Below are 15,134 nucleotides of genomic sequence, written 5' to 3' on the forward strand. Positions count from 1 at the left end.
AGAAAAGCTTGATCATCCTCTTCATTTGTGTCTTCAGTCAGAAGCGTTTCCAGTTTGGCTGTAACACAGGCCTCTACAGGAGATCCTTTCAACCATCAGCATTTAGAAAAAGCTTTGGGATTAAATTGAACTGAAATTCAATTTAATTTAATCCCTCTGTGGGATTAAATTTAACTGAATAATGTTTTGAAAAGAATCAGAAACCACTTCCGGTGAGAGTCTGAGCTCCGGAAGGGGTGTGGCCTGTGTCATTCAACCTGCAGTGTGTCAACATGAACCCATAAAGTTAATAACTGATCAGTGATTATCAGCAAGAGGAAATTATCAGGTCAGATAGTTCTGACGGAAGTACATCAGTGCTGCATGATGACGTCATCACCCCACTTCCTGTAGAACACCAGCAGGAAGTACCTGCAATGTAAAGTGATTTACAGTAGCTCACCATTAACATCAGCTGAAGGCAGATTCAGGTAACAACGAAGAAAGTACCGCCTTCTGGTTCTGCCGGGTCCAGTTCAGAACCAGCTTCTCCTGGTCTGGAGGACTCTGGTCCTCATCAGGATGGGAGGATCAGCAGTGATGGAGGAGCTATGAGGCTAGAGACTGTTCTCCCTTAGTAGGTCAAAGGTCAAAGGCATTATATGCAGCTTCTAAGCACGGTGGTGGAGGGTTGGTGATATGGGCTTGATGTGGAGCAGGATCTCCTCTGATATCCAAACTGTTCATCTTTCCATCAGCTGAAGCTCGGGCCATCCTAGGTCATCAACAGAACCATGATCCTGAACCCAGCAACAGATCTACATCAGAATGGTCTAGTCAAAGTCCTGATGCGCTTTTCAGAGGAATGAGCAGAACCCCCAGTGTGTGACTGATGGTGTCAGACAGAAACTGAAGGAGGTTCTACTGGCTAATGGATTAGGAGTTGCACTCAGTTTTTCACTCACTGGTTCTGAAGTTTTTCATCCGTTTAAAAAATAAAAACAAATTGTAGTAAAATTGTTCCAGACCTGTTCTGAACCTCAACCAGAACCCATCCAAAACCTTTTCCAGGTCAGGTTTAATCATAATCACGGCTTTGAGCTTTTCAACCTGAGCAGAACCAGAACCAGAACCAGAACCAGTCTCAGTCAGTCTGATGGTTCTTCCTCCATCTTGTTCTGCAGCATATGAAACTCGCACATTTTCACAGAAAACTACAAACCTGCGGAGCTACGCGTTGACGTCAGGATCCTACGTCACTGTAGAGGAATGTGCGGAAACTTCTGCCTAGTTTTCTAACAGCGCTGACCGTCAAAGGAAAACCTTCGAAGAACAGGAAAGTCTCCAGGAAAGTCTCTGGAAGTTCGGAGGTGAGGAGCAGGGAGTGTGTCGGAGGGCTTGCGGGCCCGGGAGCGGTTCGGTTCCGTGGCTGTGCTGGTTTACAGCCGGAGAAAGTTAGAGCAGTTCGGGGAAAATGGAGGCGGTGAGGTGGAGCACAGAGGCGCTGTCCGGGGGCTGATCAGGACCATGGCTAACACTCCGTCCCGGACCGCGACTCCACATCAGGTTCTGATCCACAACACTTGGATCAGAACCTGGGGGAAGTTCGGTTCTGGGTCCCGAACTCAGGGAAAGTGTGTGGCCAGAAGTTAGCGTGTGAATCGTAGCAGCTCAACATGGACCGCCTTAAATCAGAACCAGGTCCACAATGTGGCTCCGAAAGAAAAACGTTTTAATTCCATAAAAGTCCGAGTTTTCCCGGATCATTTTGTGCAGAACCTTTAAAGTTTGTGTTCTGATCCAGTCCAGTTAGCCTGGTGGGGGTTTAAAACTGGTTCTGATCGCATTTGGTTGGAACGGCGAAACAGAATAAAAATAAATTGGGTTTTTTGACAACTTCTTTAAAAGATTCATATATAAAACTTTCGGAACCTTTCATCCCTATCTGGGTCCCCCAGTTTCCAGAACTTCAATCTGAGGAGATCAACCCAAAAGGAACTGATGTCACCTCCTTATGTTCTTTATTTTTTACAGAATGAAGGTTAAAGGTCATGGTAGGAACTCCGATCACCCTGTCCGGATCAGAACCGTTCCTGAATATGAATCAGAACTTATTCTGTGTGGTCCAATTTCTCTAAAAACAGTGGAACGGCCCTTTACTACAGCTGAGAATCAGACACCGACTTCAGAACCGGATGAAAAGTTCTGTTTGAAAGCTCTGTTCTGTTTGGGTTTGGATGTTTGTGAGATTAAAATAGATTATACCAGATGTGGCTTTGCAGGTCCAAACTTTAGCTCGTTGTACTAGAACTTCCTGCGGATTGAACAGAACTTTTCCTTTTCACCCCTGAAGTTCTCTGAGGCGCTGACTGTGGTGCTGCTTCAAAATGGCCGACGGCCTTAGATCACATCACCCGATGGGTCGGTCACTGCGTTTACTTTTTAATAACTAGCAGCTTGGCCGTTTTTCCCGTCTGAAACCAATAAATAATATTTTTTGTTTAGAGAAACTTCACAATCAATTTTATTTACTGTTTTTGATTGTTTGCAGGTTTTATTTCAACTTTATTTATCGTTTTAAATATCTTTTGGATATTTAAAATGTTTTCCAGTTGCAATGTTAAGGCTGCAGTATGTAATTTTTATATTAAAAAATTGCTTTTTAGATATTAATATTACTATCATCATGTTGTTACAGTTTGTTATGGGACAGATAGTCTGTGAAAAGATGGACATCCTCCTTCCTGAGGTGCTAGGTCTGAAGAAATGCACCAAAAACCACCAATCAGAGCCAGGAGGAGGGGCTTAGTGCTGCCAGTCAGTCTCATGTACTAACTAACTAGACTTAGCATTCGCAGAGAGCAAAGGAAGAGAGATGAGTGGTGCGCATACAGGCATGATTGACATCGCTAAGACCCGCCTCCTGACTGATTACTTGTGTTTAGGTTGTACTGGGAGAAGTTTTTTTCACAGACTGTCTCATATTACGCTGCCCACAAATATGTAAAAAAAAAAAAAAGATTTTATAGTAGTTACATACCGCAGCTGTAAGAGCGCTTTAGAAATGTTGGTTTTATTGACCTTTGTGAGGAAATACTTGCATTACATTAGTGGAAAATTGTCTCAAAATGACAATATTGTCATTTATCTCAATAAGTTGTTGTGGAGCTGAGTTTGACCGTCACATCCTCCATCAGAACGTTTACTGAGTGGAGCAGCTCTCCTGGTTGTGACAGAAGCTCTGAACGTTTCTGACTGTCTCACCGTTTCCTCCAGCCTTGGCGCTGAAACCCGGTGAGCCTTCAGAACCGTAAAGTTCTGCCGATCGACCCTCGCCGTCTGGTCTCTGCAGCTTCCTGTGGGTGGAGCCCGGTCGTCATGGCGACTCAGACCATGTTCTCAGCTGGGATGTATCCTGTGGGCGTCTCTCTGGCGGAGGACGGGCCGGGCCTCAGCGACCTGCCCCGGAACACGCTGCCCGCCCCTCAGCTGGTGATGCTGGCTAACGTGGCAGCGGTGACGGCGGCGGAGGGTGGCGACGGCGGCAGCATGGCTGACGAGAAGGAGATGATGGAGCTGAAGACGGTGGGATGCGGCTACTCTGACAGTGAAGACGAGGGCGTCATCAGGTCAGGAGTTGGTGAGGGTCACTTCCTGCTCCTAGCACATTACCTGTCTCTAACTCACCTGGTTTGTGTGCAGGTACAGCTACGACAACCAGAACCACCGCGAGGTGTGCATCGTGGAGTACCCAGAGTCCCCGAACCCGGCCGCCCAGACCGTCACCATCGGCGGCAGCAGAGAGGATGAGGAGAACCCCCCCACTGAGAAACAGCCCCCCTCCATTAAGCCCCGCCCTTCCACCATTTCACCCCAACCTGGGGTCAAAGGGCTGGCGGACGGCACCCAGAAGAAGAAACCGTTCTGCTGCAAGCCATGCCACTTCCAGGGCCAGAACGAGCAGGAGTTCGTAGAGCACCTGAGCACGCACAGCATCAACAAGATGATGGTGGTGCACCAGGTGGAGGGGCGGAGCAAGAGCAAAGCCAAGGAGGCAGAGTCACAGGAGGCTTTGCCAGGCAGGGAGGCGGAGCATGGCGGAGAGGCGGAGCCCAGCGGCGAGGACGCGGCCGCCGGCGTAGACGCCAAAGGGCTGATCAGGTGCGAGCGCTGCGGCTACAACACCAACCGCTACGACCACTACATCGCTCACCTGAAGCACCACAGCAAGGAGGGTGACGACCACAGGTAGGAACACCAAACCTGCCCTGAAGGTCACACCTGTGGGTGTTTGTCTGAGTCCCCTGAGCGTGTACCTGTACCTGTGTGTCTGCAGGGTGTTTAAGTGCACGCTGTGCGCCTACACCACGGTCAGTCAGTACCACTGGAGGAAGCACCTGAGGAATCACTTCCCCAGCAAACTGCACACCTGCAGCCAGTGTTCCTACTTCTCTGACCGCAAGAGCAACTACATCCAGCACATTCGGACCCACACAGGTACCGTCCTGTCCCTGGTCTGTTCCGATCTTGTCCCTGTCTCAGGTGGGTCATGTGAAGACTGCGTTTCTCTGAACAGGTGTGCGTCCATTCCAGTGTCTTTACTGCGACTACTCGAGCTCCCAGAAGACTCACCTGACCCGCCATATGAGGACTCACTCAGGTGAGTTTGGGACAGGTGCTGATTGGCTCCTGAATCAGTCCTGTTTGAGTAGAGTTGACCCCTCCCCCGAATGAACCTCAGCTTCTTCTTCTAATGTTTTCAGTTTTAACAAGTAGCTCTTCTGGTCGTTGTGTCCTTCAGTTGAAGACATTTAGCTCCACCTTCTCTCCAGGTACAGGCCCAGAACTCCTCACTCTGTGTCCAAAGGACTTTATAGGGATCCATAGTTGAACATGTTTGTTTAAATATGGTGCAGTTGTTCTATTTAAACAAAAGACGTTTGTGATACGAATAAATTGTACATCTTTACTATGGTTTTGACCTACTGAAGCCCCAATTTTTCCGCCTATGCAATGCATTCTGGGCCGATAATTTGAGTAGGTTCTGCTAGACGCGGCTCTATAAACACAAGAAGTTCAGTTGTTGGAGGCTGGTGAGGGCCACTAAACATTTAGATGGAGACAAACTGCCTCAAAGTTATACATGAGACCTTTGCTGAAACAAGCTAACATCATCGGCTTGTGAATTGCTGTTTACTACATTAACTAGAGCTAACAGCTTTAGCATGAGTAAAGTCATTGGCAGGAGCTAACGCCGTTGGTAGGTGCTAACGCATTGCCAAGAGCTTAAGCAACATGGCGGTACCTGTGTGATATTTAATTTAAATTTACAAAAACTCAACATCCTACAGTTTTTTTACTATTGGATTTACTTCTGAAGTAAATGTTTCTCAGGAAAAGTCTGTTGTTACAACCAAATGTTGGGTCCCCCTTAAAACGACGGTCCCCAAACAGCAGGGACCCTGCCGGTACTGGCCCGTGGGTTGACTGGTACCAGGAGTTTCTGAACAGCCAGTTTAAGACTTCTGGCAGTAAGTCGCTGGTTGGAGACCCCTGGTTTTAGATGTAGCACTGAAACAGAAACATCTAGGAACACCAGTAGAACCAGTAGGACCAGTACAGGGAGCCAGTCTGGAGCCATTCAGGATGACGGTGGGTTTGATGGTCTTTCTGCTACTAACTGTTGATTTGTTTGTTCTCACTGAAGCTGCCCTGATGGATTAACACGGTAACTAATCTGATCTGTGTGTGTGTGTGTGTGTGTGTGTGTACGCTTGTTTATGCTGCATACAGAGGACCACTGTCACCATTTTACCCTCAAATTGAGGTCATTTAGAAAATGTGGACCTTTTCCTGGATTTCACTTTTTACTCTGAGCTCTGCCAGGTAGTTTAGAGGTTTGGTGCGAGTTGCGTTTGGTTAGCAATAGACTAGTGATAGTTAAGGAAAATGTATGGGTAACTACAATGAATGAAAGTCAATGCAAAGTCCTCAGTTGGATGGAAGTACAAGGTTGTGTGTGTTCTGAACATGAACTCCTGCATGAGTGAACCTGTTTCAGTTCTCTGTAGGTTAGCAATATCTAAGAGCAGGAAGTGAGTGTGATGGATCTCTGCAGGATGTCCAGGGGAAGTTCTGCACCAGAGTCCAGTCTGGGCTAATCAGAACCCGGTTGGCTAACAGAGCCAGTGTGCTACGGATCCGTTAGACCAGGGGTCTCAAACTCCAGTCCTCGAGGGCCGCAGTCCTGCAACTTTTAGATGTGCCTCTGCTGCACCACACCTGAACAGAATAATTAGGTCATTAAGGCTCTGGAGAACTGATCTACACATGGAGGAGGTCATTAAGCCATTTCATTCCAGTGTTTTGTACCTGTGGCACATCTAAAAACTGCAGGACTGCGGCCCTCGAGGCCTGGAGTTTGAGACCCCTGTGCTAGACCCAGCCTGACCTGCTGCATGAACTCCTCTACGGACCCCCAGCTTTGGCTCTCTAACGTCTCTTCCCCTCTGCAGGTGAACGTCCCTTCAAGTGTGAGAGCTGCAGCTACCTGGCAGCCAATCAGCACGAAGTGACCCGTCACGCCCGCCAGGTCCACAACGGTCCCAAGCCTCTGTCCTGCCCCTACTGCGAGTACAAGACGGCTGACCGCAGCAACTTTAAGAAGCATGTGGAGCTGCACCTGAACCCACGGCAGTTCCTCTGCCCGCTCTGCAAGTACGCCGCTTCCAAGAAGTGCAACCTGCAGTACCATATCAAGTCCCGGCACTCCGGCTGCAACGTGGACCTGGATGTGTCCAAAGTCAAGCTGCGAGTGAAGAAACCCGGTCAGGACGGTGCAGACAACAAGTCGGAGTTAAAAGCAGCCAAGCTGGATGACTCCCCCGCCATGGAGGACGATGTGGACGAGGAAGACGACTCGAGCCCCATCAATCTGTCCATCAGGAGTAGCAGCAGACCCAGCATCAAACTGCCACAGCTGAGTGAGATTCCCGACAAGACTGCAAAGAAACGCAACTCCATGTCTGAGAAGGAGAGACCTGTAAAGGCAAAGGAAGCGGAAAAGAAAGTCTCAACAAGGCAGAAGAAGGTCAAGGAGAATCCTGTGGAGAACAGGGATGGTAAAGAAGTCCAGACTGCTGCTGGGAATACTGATGTCAAAGTGAAGAGACGGGTGAGGAAAGTTCTTACTGGGAAACCAGTTTCCCAGGACCAACCAGAAGAACCTGCATCCCAGGAAAAACAACCGGTGGGACCCGCTTCCCAGGAAGACCAGTCTGATCCAAAGAGTTCTGACCAGCAGAAATGTAAAGACAGAGACTTGAAGGTGAGTTCCCACAAGGAGAGCAAGAAAAGCCTCAGCAAAACCAGAAAGTCTGAAGCCTTAAAGACTCCAGAACAAACTGAGACACAGAAACCCATCAGTCCTGAGAAGAGCCAGAAAGGAAAGTGGGTCAAAGAAAAACCCGCTAAAAGGAAAGCAGGACAAATTCTGGATCTATCCCAAAAGTCCTCCAAGAAAAAGTGCCTGAAAGCTCCTGCTGCCAAGAAGCTGCTGTCCAAAACATCTTCGGATAGTACCAACGAGTCCAGTCCGACTGAAAAGACTATCAGAGAGGCACCATCCAAGCAGAAAAAGACCAGGACCTCCACCAGGAAGACCTCAGCAGTTGGTCCAAAACCAGATGAATCGATCTCTGAAACCAGTCCATCCTTAGAGGCTATGAAAGGTTCTGTTCAGCCAACTGGTTATGGTGAAATGGCTTTCTCCATAGATGGGTTGACCCAACCAGAACCTGATGGTCCTCCCAGCAGACCATCAGAGAAGATGGAAGGTTCCCATCCCACCTTCATCAAGCCGTCGGTGCCGCCTCGCCTGCTCCTTCCTGGCCAGCGTGGCAGACCGGCCGACGGCGAGGACGACGAGGGGATCCACAGCAGCCACGAGGGAGGAAGTGACATCAGCGACAGTGCCTCAGAGGGCAGTGATGACTCTGGCCTCAACGGTACGGGTGCTGCTCCAGGAAAGCTGGCCAACGACCCGGAGACGCCCACCGAGGAGATCCCCACACCCACCGAACTCAAGAGCCACACGTGCATCTTCTGCGACCGCACGTTCCCCCTGGAGACGCAGTACCGGCGCCACCTGAACCGCCACCTGGTCAATGTGTACTACATGGACAACGCTGCGCCAAGATGAGCAGGTCTTCATGGTACCAGACTGGCTATGGAGGGCCAGGACCGGAAGTGGTTCTGTTGGCTCAGGCTCTGGTCCAAAAGAACTTAAAGTCAACTGAATGTTTATATCTTTGAGTCTGAAACGGTTATATTCCAGAGCCCACGGTCCGAAGTTCTGACTGCCGGTTCTGTTGGTATGAACTCCTGACTGTTGGTTCCGCTGATCTGAACTACTGGGCCAGTTCTAGTGGTCTGAACTTCGGACCGCTGGTGCTGTTGGTCCTGACTGGTTTCATGGTGAAGTCATTCAGTGCCTTAGACAATCAGCTGCTTCTGACAGGTTCTGGTTCCTGTCCAAAGGTCCAGTTTACAAGACAGTCGGACGTTCCACTAGCGGTTCACAATGATGACGATGATGATGATGAAGAAGCTTCCAGCTGTGTAAATATCTCAGTGCAATAGACCATTTAGTCCAGAGGCCAAAGTGATTCTTTGTTTTATCATGAAGTGAAATGAACTGAATCGGATCCTTCAAAGTAATGCTGAAGGAGGAGATTACGGACCGACGCGGTTCCTGACGGACCGACGCGGTTCCTGACGGACCGACGCGGTTCCTGATGGACCGACGCGGTTCCTGATGGACCGACGCGGTTCCTGACGGACCGACGCGGTTCCTGATGGACCGACGCGGTTCCTGATGGACCGACGCGGTTCCTGACGGACCGACGCGGTTCCTCTGATGGACCGACGCGGTTCCTGATGGACCGACGCGGTTCCTGATGGACCGACGCGGTTCCTGACGGACCGACGCGGTTCCTGATGGACCGACGCGGTTCCTCTGATGGACCGACACGGTTCCTGATGGACCGACGCGGTTCCTCTGATGGACCGACGCGGTTCCTCTGATGGACCGACGCGGTTCCTGACGGACCGACGCGGTTCCTGATGGACCGACGCGGTTCCTCTGATGGACCGACGCGGTTCCTGATGGACCGACGCGGTTCCTGATGGACCGACGCGGTTCCTCTGATGGACCGACGCGGTTCCTGATGGACCGACGCGGTTCCTGACGGACCGACGCGGTTCCTCTGATGGACCGACGCGGTTCCTCTGATGGACCGACGCGGTTCCTCTGATGGACCGACGCGGTTCCTCTGATGGACCGACGCGGTTCCTCTGATGGATCGACGTGGTTCCTCTGATGGACCGACGCGGTTCCTGACGGACCGACGCGGTTCCTCTGATGGACCGACGCGGTTCCTGATGGACCGACGCGGTTCCTCTGATGGATCGACGCGGTTCCTGATGGACCGACGCGGTTCCTCTGATGGACCGACGCGGTTCCTCTGATGGACTGACATGGTGTTAGCAGGATGCAAATTATGTTTTTTTAGCTGTAATCTGTCCTCTCATTATTTTAAATAAACATTTCATACCGACCCGACCCGGCCCGTCTCAGTGAGCTGCACATAAACCATTAAATGTTTGGTTGCAACTGTTGAGCTGCCAGGTGGGTCAGCAGGTTCTGTGGATCTGAAGGAGGGTGGACGATGTGATGTCCAGGTTTTAGGCCTCCAGTCTGCGTTTAGAATCAGTCCTAAGCCTGGATAACATCCATGTTAGCCTGAGTTCATCCAGATGATGAGGCGGGACTGTTTAAAACTTGACACCAGTTTAAACCAGTTCAAACCAGTTAAGGTTTAAACTGGTGACTGCAGAGGAACTGAGCTGTCAGCAGGAGGCGCTGTTGGCTCGGATGAAGTCCAGGTTCGGACACCCTCCAACCTCTAGTTCTAGTTGATTTTTTCCTTCTGGGAAGTCGGAGTTTCCCAGTTCCGACCACAACTGGAAGGCAGCATGAAGGTGAAAAGTGATTCTGCTTTACTGCAGAAGACCTGGTGTTCTGTTCTGGAACGTTCTTAATTCAGATTCTGAGCAGAACCTTTTCTTTCGTTCTGAGAAATATGTAAATAAGGAACCAAGAAGATCTGCAAATGTGATGGATTGAAATGTGTTTATTTCAGAGGCTGGCTAGTCTGATTTGGCTGAAGCAGTGGTCAAATCCAACCAGCAGGGGGAGTCTAGCGCTTGCGCTAGCTATAGTGAAGAGCACCGGAACTTCCTCCTTAGTTAATAATAACCGTTGGAGCAGAAGCACCGTGTCCAGCTCTTTTATTAAAACACTCCCCTTCTTCAGGGCATTTACACAAAAACGTTCTTGCAGCGTCCCGCTCCGCTTCGATGCTAATTATACGCATCAGACACTCAAGGAATGAAACAGATTGGTCAATTTCAGTATGCTGATTATTTTATCGAAGCTCGAACAAAACTTTGAAATGGAGTTGAAATACATGTTTTTGAACAACCATAACATTTGCATCACTCCAGTACTTCGGATTCAGCCAGCAGTCCCACAAGCTACAGGCCCTTTTCTGCAGCCAATCCAAAAGACATGAATCCATGCAGGAACATCAGAGAGGCAGAGACACAAACAGAACTGTAGATATTGTAATGAAATGTTTGTGGCTGAAAATGACAGGAGAGAAAAACATTTAGTTTGTGTTTTTCAGCCTTTTGAGAGCCGTGGCTCCTGTTTGACTGGAAAGTGAAACATGAAGCTGAATGCAGGTCTGGACAGAGAGACGGAGTTATGAGAGAGGAGCTGTTAGAGCTGAAAAGCATCATTTTAATTATGTTTGTGGCCAAACTGTTGCACTGATGTAGAGAGTTGTTCAAGAAGAACCAAACTTATTTTGAGACTTTGTTTTTGTTGGTCAAACTGCTGAACTGAGTTCAAACCTGCTGAGACCCATTTACTCTGTTTGTTACTTTACAAGAGGCAGAATCAGGTCAATTTCCAGTCAACTGATATCAACGCATTTTTGACCAATAATCAAATGTATTTCGACCAATAAAATCTATCAGAATCTGGTAGCTTGTGTGCTAGCAGAGTATTTATCTGGCAAACCATAAAGTTTAGTGTTCATCCTGGAATGATGCTGATTAAAGACGGGAGCCATTTTGTTCAAGAGGAAATGAAGACGATGTTTTTTTGGGCAGTTTGCCACCTTGAGATCATAAGACATAAACACACATATGATATATATTAATTTATGAGCAGCGACGGCATAGTTACTTTGAAAAGTAATTTGATTACTCAATGAAAAATCCATCAGTTAGAAAATGTGCATCTTTCTTTTCCCTCCATCGTTTGTCGCTGGTGTTAAACCAAACGTAACTCCCCAAGGAAAGAGAAGGAAGCAACAATGTGTGTTTACTAAAAACATTACAAATATTAACACACAGTGACTTGGATACATAACTTTAATCTGATTATTGGATTGTAAATAGTAACGCGTTAGATTACACGTTACAAGGGGTCAGAGTAGAGTAACGCGTTGATGACGTCACTGTTGGACATTTCTGCTCCAACTCTTCACTGTCAGGTTTCCGTTGTGTTCATGTGGCCCGGAGACATGCGCGCATTCAGCCAGCAGAGGGCGCCATTCAGCTGCTCGGTTCCGGTTCGAACTTCATTTAGTTCCTCAGAGGATGAAGCAAAGCTGCAGTTTGCTCTCCATGATCCAAGGATTTCCACACATCTGGGACCAGGCTTATTATATTTTTATTAAGTAAAAATATATAAGTTAATTTGATTTTTGCTATCCTAATAAGTAGATTTGAACTTAGTATTATATTGTACTTTAAGATCTTTAGGCTCTTTATGGGGGTCTGTAAGTCTTCGTTCATTTTCTGACTGTGATATAATCTTTCTAAGATTAACAGCCTTTAGAGAATCAACTTAATTTTCCTGGGTTTTATTTCCTTCTTTGTTTCTGTTTATTCTCCACAGCAGGTTCCAACTTCCTCCAGCTGCTCCTGCCGTTCATTCAAACTTATTTCTGCTCAGAGAGAAACTGCTGCCTTACATTTGGTCATTAAAACATTATTTTTCTTTCCAGTAACCAAAATATCTCTCTTCTTTATTGGATCTGATCTGCTGGTAGCGTTCAGACCGTAACATAATTTATGCAGTAAACATGGAGTCGTTTGTGTAAACAGTGAGATCAGGACAAAACAAACAGACAAGCAGAACCTGCAGAACCTACAGAACCTAAAGAACCTGCAGAACCTACAGAACCCGCAGAACCTACAGAACCTGTAGAACCAGACATCAGCGTCTCGATCATCTCCTCAGGCTGTTATGGTTCAGAACATTTAGTTATGATTAAGTTTCTTGTTGTGCTTTCAGTCGACTGTATTGGTTTGATTATTTGCTTATTTAATGGATAATAATATCAGCCAAAATAATACAAATGGTCATTTAAAGAACAAATCATACATCAGATTATGTTATGTTCCGGGGTTCTCTGGTTCTCTTGGTGGGGTTTTCCTGTGCGCCTTTTCCACCTCTTACCACCAGATGGCGACAGGTTCCGGTTGGAGTGCGGTGGTGTCATCATCATCCTCAGCTGTCATCGATTACCCTCATCAGCGGAGCAGACTTTAGGAGTTGACCGCCAGTCCAGCGTCGCCTGAGTTTGCCAGTCACGGTACCTCTGAGCCCCTTGAGCCCTGTCTCTGTGTTCCTCGTTGCCTTGAGCCTTCCAGTGATTCTCTTTGTGTTCCTCTGTTGCCTTCAGGTGATCCCTTTGACACTCTGGACCCGCTGACTAGATCCTGGCAGTTCTCCTGGTTTCAGAACCTCCCTCGTGACGCCGTGGAAAGTACCCACTGGTTGCCCGAGTTCCCAGACTCACCTCTCCGTTGTTTTGCAAGTATCTCCTGGATCCCACGGCTGGCGGTCGAACCACTCCTCTGTGTCTCCGTAGCACCCGAGCCTACCTGTCCGTTCTTCGCCGCACTCCTCCGTTGTTCCTGGACCCACTAAGAGACCGAGACCCTGGACATACTCAGTTACCCTCCAAGATTCAGATCCAACCACCACAAGTAAGAACAACCAGCGTTTGATCTGAGATTTCCATGTTCCCACGACCCCTGAACTCACCAGTCTGCTCTTTCCCCTCGCAGTGAACCACTGCTGCCCGTTACCGTTGATTCCCTGGACCAGACCACCTCGACACTTTCTGATAATTGTGTAATCTTAATAAATCACTTAAACTGATTCCAACCCTCCTGTCTTGTGTTCTGCATGTGGGCTAGAAAACTTAAACCCATCATGACAGATTAACAGTAAATACATAAATACTTCCTACTAGTGATGGTGAGATGAAGCCTCATGAGGCATTGAACCACTTGAGCCAACTGGTTCGAGAAAGGGTTCATTTCTTGAAGCTTCATGTGCACACGAAACCACCTACTGGCCAGGTGTATAATCACAGCCAGCTGTATCTTAACACGTGTGATGCATTGAATTTTTGTCTATTATGGCTCTTGGGAATGACTTCACAAAAGGTGTAGGACGAAATCATTTGTCTACATAAATTATGTATACACATATGTGTATAATAAAATATTGTTTGAATGTATTCTCTGTGTGTAATTATTCCCAAAATAGTAGTGTCATGTGATATGGCATGTTGTGTAATAATGTTTTTCTGTGACTCTAGAAAAATGGCCTGGGCTTAATCAGGCAGAGGACAGTGAAAGTGCTTGTGGAACTAGGGAGGGGTAGTGAATAGGCTAATGCTTGTGTAACTTGGATGATTTCATGCATTTTTATTAAGAAACAACAATTTCTCCACAGTTTTTGGTTTCAAACGATTTCTCTTTTTTGACACTACATGGATGAGGTGTTATTATTGTACCCCAACTCCTTGGAGCACAATAAACACCTCACCTTTACAGAAAATAAGAAACAGTGAAAAATACAGTTCCTCATAAGCAAACATAATGCATCTGCAAATGTTCAGTTCACCTTACCTTGTTAGGGCTTATCAAATCAAAATGTTCCCACATAGGGGAAATCCTCCTCTTTCTCGCCGGCTCCATCCTACTCCTATCCTGTCCTCGCGCTCCTAAATCTCCTATCTATCTATCTATCTATCTATCTATCTATCTATCTATCTATCTATCTATCTATCTATCTATCTATCTATCTATCTATCTATCTATCTATCTATCTATCTATCTATCTATCCATCCATCCATCCATCCATCCATCCATCCATCCATCTCCTAAACTCTCCAAACACCAAACTAACTGTCTCAAACTAAATAACCATTATCCAAACTCTGCTATCCAAACTATCAAAACTCTATCCACTCTCAACTGACCGCAACTCGCCTACAACAACCCACATTTTGAATGGAGCCTGTGGGGTTTCTAAAGCTGCCAAACTCTGAGCCACTTCCCGAAGCAGTCACGTGGTACAGCCGGGCAGCGAGGCTTCGGACGTCATCGTTTCCGGCTCCTCCCCTAAATGAAGGAAGCCTCGATACGCGCTTTACGGAAACGCCCCCTCCGTTACTCGACACACGCCTCGGAGCCTCGGCACATCACGTAACATCACTACTTCCTACTTTAAAAGGTTTGTTAGGGCTTTCTTTATGTTTTATTTTGAAACGTTGATGTATTTTATGAATTTAGAGGTCAGAGGTCATTTATGCACCAGACACAGACCTGCAGCCAGGGGCGGATCTAGACGGGGGCCAACGGGGAACCAAAGAAGTTATACTAAATAAATGTCTTATGTTAATACTCAGTGGTGGTTTTTTTAACCTTCACACTTTTACTTTAACAATGAATTAAAAATTCTAGTGCTGAACTTTTATCTGCTGTATGTAGACAGAACCAAACTTTCCATCTGCCAGGGATCCTGGATCTCTGGAGACATCGTTATATCAAATGATGAGATCCTGCTCTGTTTTGTTTTTGTTTCATTCTTTTTAAAGTGTTGCCATGGAAACACACCAACTACCCCGACCCTGGTCTGGAAGCAGCCTCCAAACCTAACTCCTTATTTCTATAAATGTTTTGGTAATATTCTGTAAAATACCAGAATGTTCATATACTG

At 47.3% G+C, this 15,134-nt stretch overlaps 2 protein-coding genes across 3 annotated transcripts in view; both read left to right on the plus strand.

Moving 5' to 3' along the window:
- The window catches only part of LOC116714596 (alpha-1,3-mannosyl-glycoprotein 4-beta-N-acetylglucosaminyltransferase B), a 776,799-nt gene that overhangs the window by 504,218 nt on the left and 257,447 nt on the right, over positions 1-15,134 (plus strand). The window lies entirely within an intron of this gene.
- On the plus strand, positions 1,234-13,282 carry rest (RE1-silencing transcription factor). 2 transcript variants are annotated; one of them, XM_032555255.1, is made up of 8 exons: positions 1,234-1,349; positions 3,332-3,608; positions 3,682-4,227; positions 4,316-4,476; positions 4,556-4,639; positions 6,495-12,710; positions 12,801-13,107; positions 13,189-13,282. In XM_032555255.1, the coding sequence occupies exons 2-6, from the start codon at positions 3,358-3,360 to the stop codon at positions 8,177-8,179; spliced, it is 2,727 nt and encodes a 908-aa protein (XP_032411146.1). In that variant the 5' UTR covers positions 1,234-1,349; positions 3,332-3,357; the 3' UTR covers positions 8,180-12,710; positions 12,801-13,107; positions 13,189-13,282. The 2 variants fall into 2 exon arrangements, with proteins under 2 accessions (XP_032411146.1, XP_032411147.1); XM_032555256.1 differs by having other exon boundaries at positions 1,240-1,349; positions 3,256-3,608.

Source organism: Xiphophorus hellerii, chromosome 23 (assembly GCF_003331165.1).
Source record: "Xiphophorus hellerii strain 12219 chromosome 23, Xiphophorus_hellerii-4.1, whole genome shotgun sequence".
NCBI lineage: Eukaryota > Metazoa > Chordata > Actinopteri > Cyprinodontiformes > Poeciliidae > Xiphophorus > Xiphophorus hellerii.

Coding starts and splice junctions, on each gene's coding strand:
- rest (XM_032555255.1), top strand. CDS start 3,358: ATGGCGACTCAGACCATGTTCTCAGCTGGGATGTATCCTGTGGGCGTC. Junction 4,477..4,555: donor GCACATTCGGACCCACACAG/GTACCGTCCTGT, acceptor TTCTCTGAACAG/GTGTGCGTCCATTCCAGTGT. Junction 4,640..6,494: donor CCATATGAGGACTCACTCAG/GTGAGTTTGGGA, acceptor TCCCCTCTGCAG/GTGAACGTCCCTTCAAGTGT.